Raw genomic sequence first — 2,500 nt, 5'->3', positions numbered from 1 at the left:
CAAGTCTTTTACATTTCGAGCCTACGCTCTTCAACAGAAAGATACACAGAAAAGAAACATGGAGAGAAACAAGGCGAGAAAAAAAAATGCGTGTAGGAGCTAATGATCTAAATAGCAAAATGTTTGTGTGTGTGTCCTTTATACAAATCCACAATTTTTCAGTTAGCGGGCTCGCACTTTCTATGGTCATTCAAAACCGTCCAAGAGTGGTCGTGCACATCTTTGGACAGTACTCGCGTGTATGTGCGCACGCACCCAGCTGTATATGCATGCACTAGCACTATAACCCGGCGTTGCCCGGTCATAGTGCTAGTGTAGCTTAACCTGTGTCACTGAAAACCCCAGAATATCCAAATGATAAGCCATTGATCTAACTATGATGTTCTGGAGATCTTATGAAGCGTTGTCCTCAAATTCGGTTGCTCTCTTTCCAGCTGATGATGAAGATTTAAAAGGTAAGTGTAGTAAGGAGCTTCCACCTTTTACACCTGTTGCTTGCCACAGATTCATCATCATCATCATCATCATCATCATCATCCTTTTAACCACCTGCCTGTTCATAGTAACATGGGTTGTATAGACCTGCAAATTCTCCTGTGCTGTGCATATCTCTACCACTGCCATCACTTCTGCACATCTTAGCTCAAAAAACAAAACCTTTGATCTTCTTTTGCTTTCTATGCTCAGCTTTTGCTCAGCCTCTCAGTATTACTCATCTTTGCACACATCTCCTTTTTACTCTTTTACTTGTTTCAGTCATTTGACTTGCGGCCATGCTGCAGCACTGCCTTTAGTCGAGCAACTCGACCCCGGGACTTATTCTTTTTGTAAGCCCAGTACTTATTCTATCGGATCTCTTTTTGCCGAACCGCTAAGTGACGGGGGACATAAACACACCAGCATCAGTTGTCAAGCAATGCTAGAAGGACAAACACAACACACAAACACACACGCATATATATATATATATATATTCGAGGAGCTTCTTTCAGTTTCCGTCTACCAAATCCACTCTCAAGCTTTGGTCGGCCCGAGGCTATAGCAGAAGACACTTGCCCAAGATACCACGCAGTGGGACTGAACCTGGAACCATGTGGTTGGTAAGCAAGCTACTTACCACACAGCCACTCCTGCACCTATATATTATATATATAGATATATTATATATATATATATATATAAATATATATATATATATATATATATATATACATATATATGACAGCTTCTTTCAGTTTCCTCTACCAAATCCACTCACAAGGCATGGTCGGCCCGGGGCTATAGCAGAAGACACTTGCCCAAGATGCCATGCAGTGGGACTGAACCCGGACCATGTGGTTGGTAAGCAAGCTACTTACGACACAGCCACTCCTGTGCCTATCGCAGACACTTTAATGGATTTTATTAACATGACATTATATATATGGCATTCCATCGGTTACAACGATGAGCGATCCAGTTGATCTGATCAATTTGAAGACTCTGCTTGTGCAATTAACATCTGTATTGTTACCAGCATCGCCTTACTGGCACCCGCGCCGGTGGCATGTGTAAAAGATTTGAGCGAGGTCATTGGCAGTGCCGCCTGACTGGCCCCCGTGCCAGTGGCACATAGAAAGCACCAACTACACTCTCGGAGTGGTTGGTGTTAGGAAGGGCATCCAGCTGTAGAAACTCTGCCAGATCAAGATTGAAGCCTGGTGCAGCCGTTAGCTTTCCAGACTTCACTCAAACCGTCCAACCCATGCCAGCATAGAAAGCAGATGTTAAACGATGATGATGGTGATGATACACTGAGCTTCTATATTTCCATTTACCAAATCCACTCACAATGGTTTTGGTTGGCCTCCAAGCTAAAGTAGAAGAAAACTATGTTGATATATATATATACTAGTAGTATTGCCCGGCGTTGCTCGGGTTTGTAAGGTAAATAACTATATAAGCATTTTTAGAGTGTTACTTCCCTTATATAATAGCAAAAAAAATGCATTAAAAATGTGAAAAAATGATGGTAAATTTTTTTTTAAATCATAGACTCATTGTAGATGCGCTCTAATACCCAGAAGGGCTCAATATGAATCACGACTATAAGATACCTGCTTTTGGTTAAACTGCACCGCAAAATGTGGGAGTAGTTAGGAATCTAAATCGTAGGAGACAGACAGCACACAACTTGACTTTTATGTATAAAGATATATATATATATATATATATACACATATATATATACATATACATATATACGACGGGCTTCTTTCAGTTTCCATCTACCAAATCCACTCACAAGGCATTGGTCGGTCCGGGGCTATAGTAGAAGACACTTGCCCAAGGTGCCACGCAGTGGGACTGAACCCAGAACCATGGTAAACAAGCTACTTACCACACAGCCACTCCTGCATATATATATATAACACGGGCTTCCCTCAGTTTCCATCTACCAAATCCACTCACAAGGCATTGTCGGTCCGGGCCTATAGTAGAAGACACTTGCCCAAGGTGC

At 41.9% G+C, this 2,500-nt stretch overlaps 1 protein-coding gene across 1 annotated transcript in view; it reads left to right on the top strand.

Annotated features, from left to right (window-relative positions):
* The window catches only part of LOC115226033 (unconventional myosin-XIX-like), a 54,275-nt gene extending 53,633 nt beyond the window's left edge, over positions 1-642 (top strand). Inside the window, exons 22-23 of the mRNA XM_029797004.2 lie at positions 435-455; positions 581-642. Coding sequence (XP_029652864.1) covers positions 435-455; positions 581-642 — 83 coding nt within the window. The remainder of the gene's footprint in view (positions 1-434; positions 456-580) is intronic.
* The last annotated feature ends 1,858 nt before the right edge of the window (positions 643-2,500 follow it).

This window comes from Octopus sinensis, linkage group LG29 (genome assembly GCF_006345805.1).
Source record: "Octopus sinensis linkage group LG29, ASM634580v1, whole genome shotgun sequence".
Lineage (NCBI taxonomy): Eukaryota > Metazoa > Mollusca > Cephalopoda > Octopoda > Octopodidae > Octopus > Octopus sinensis.
Note: the sequence above shows the minus strand (reverse complement) of the source record. Positions and strands in the feature narration are given on the sequence as shown.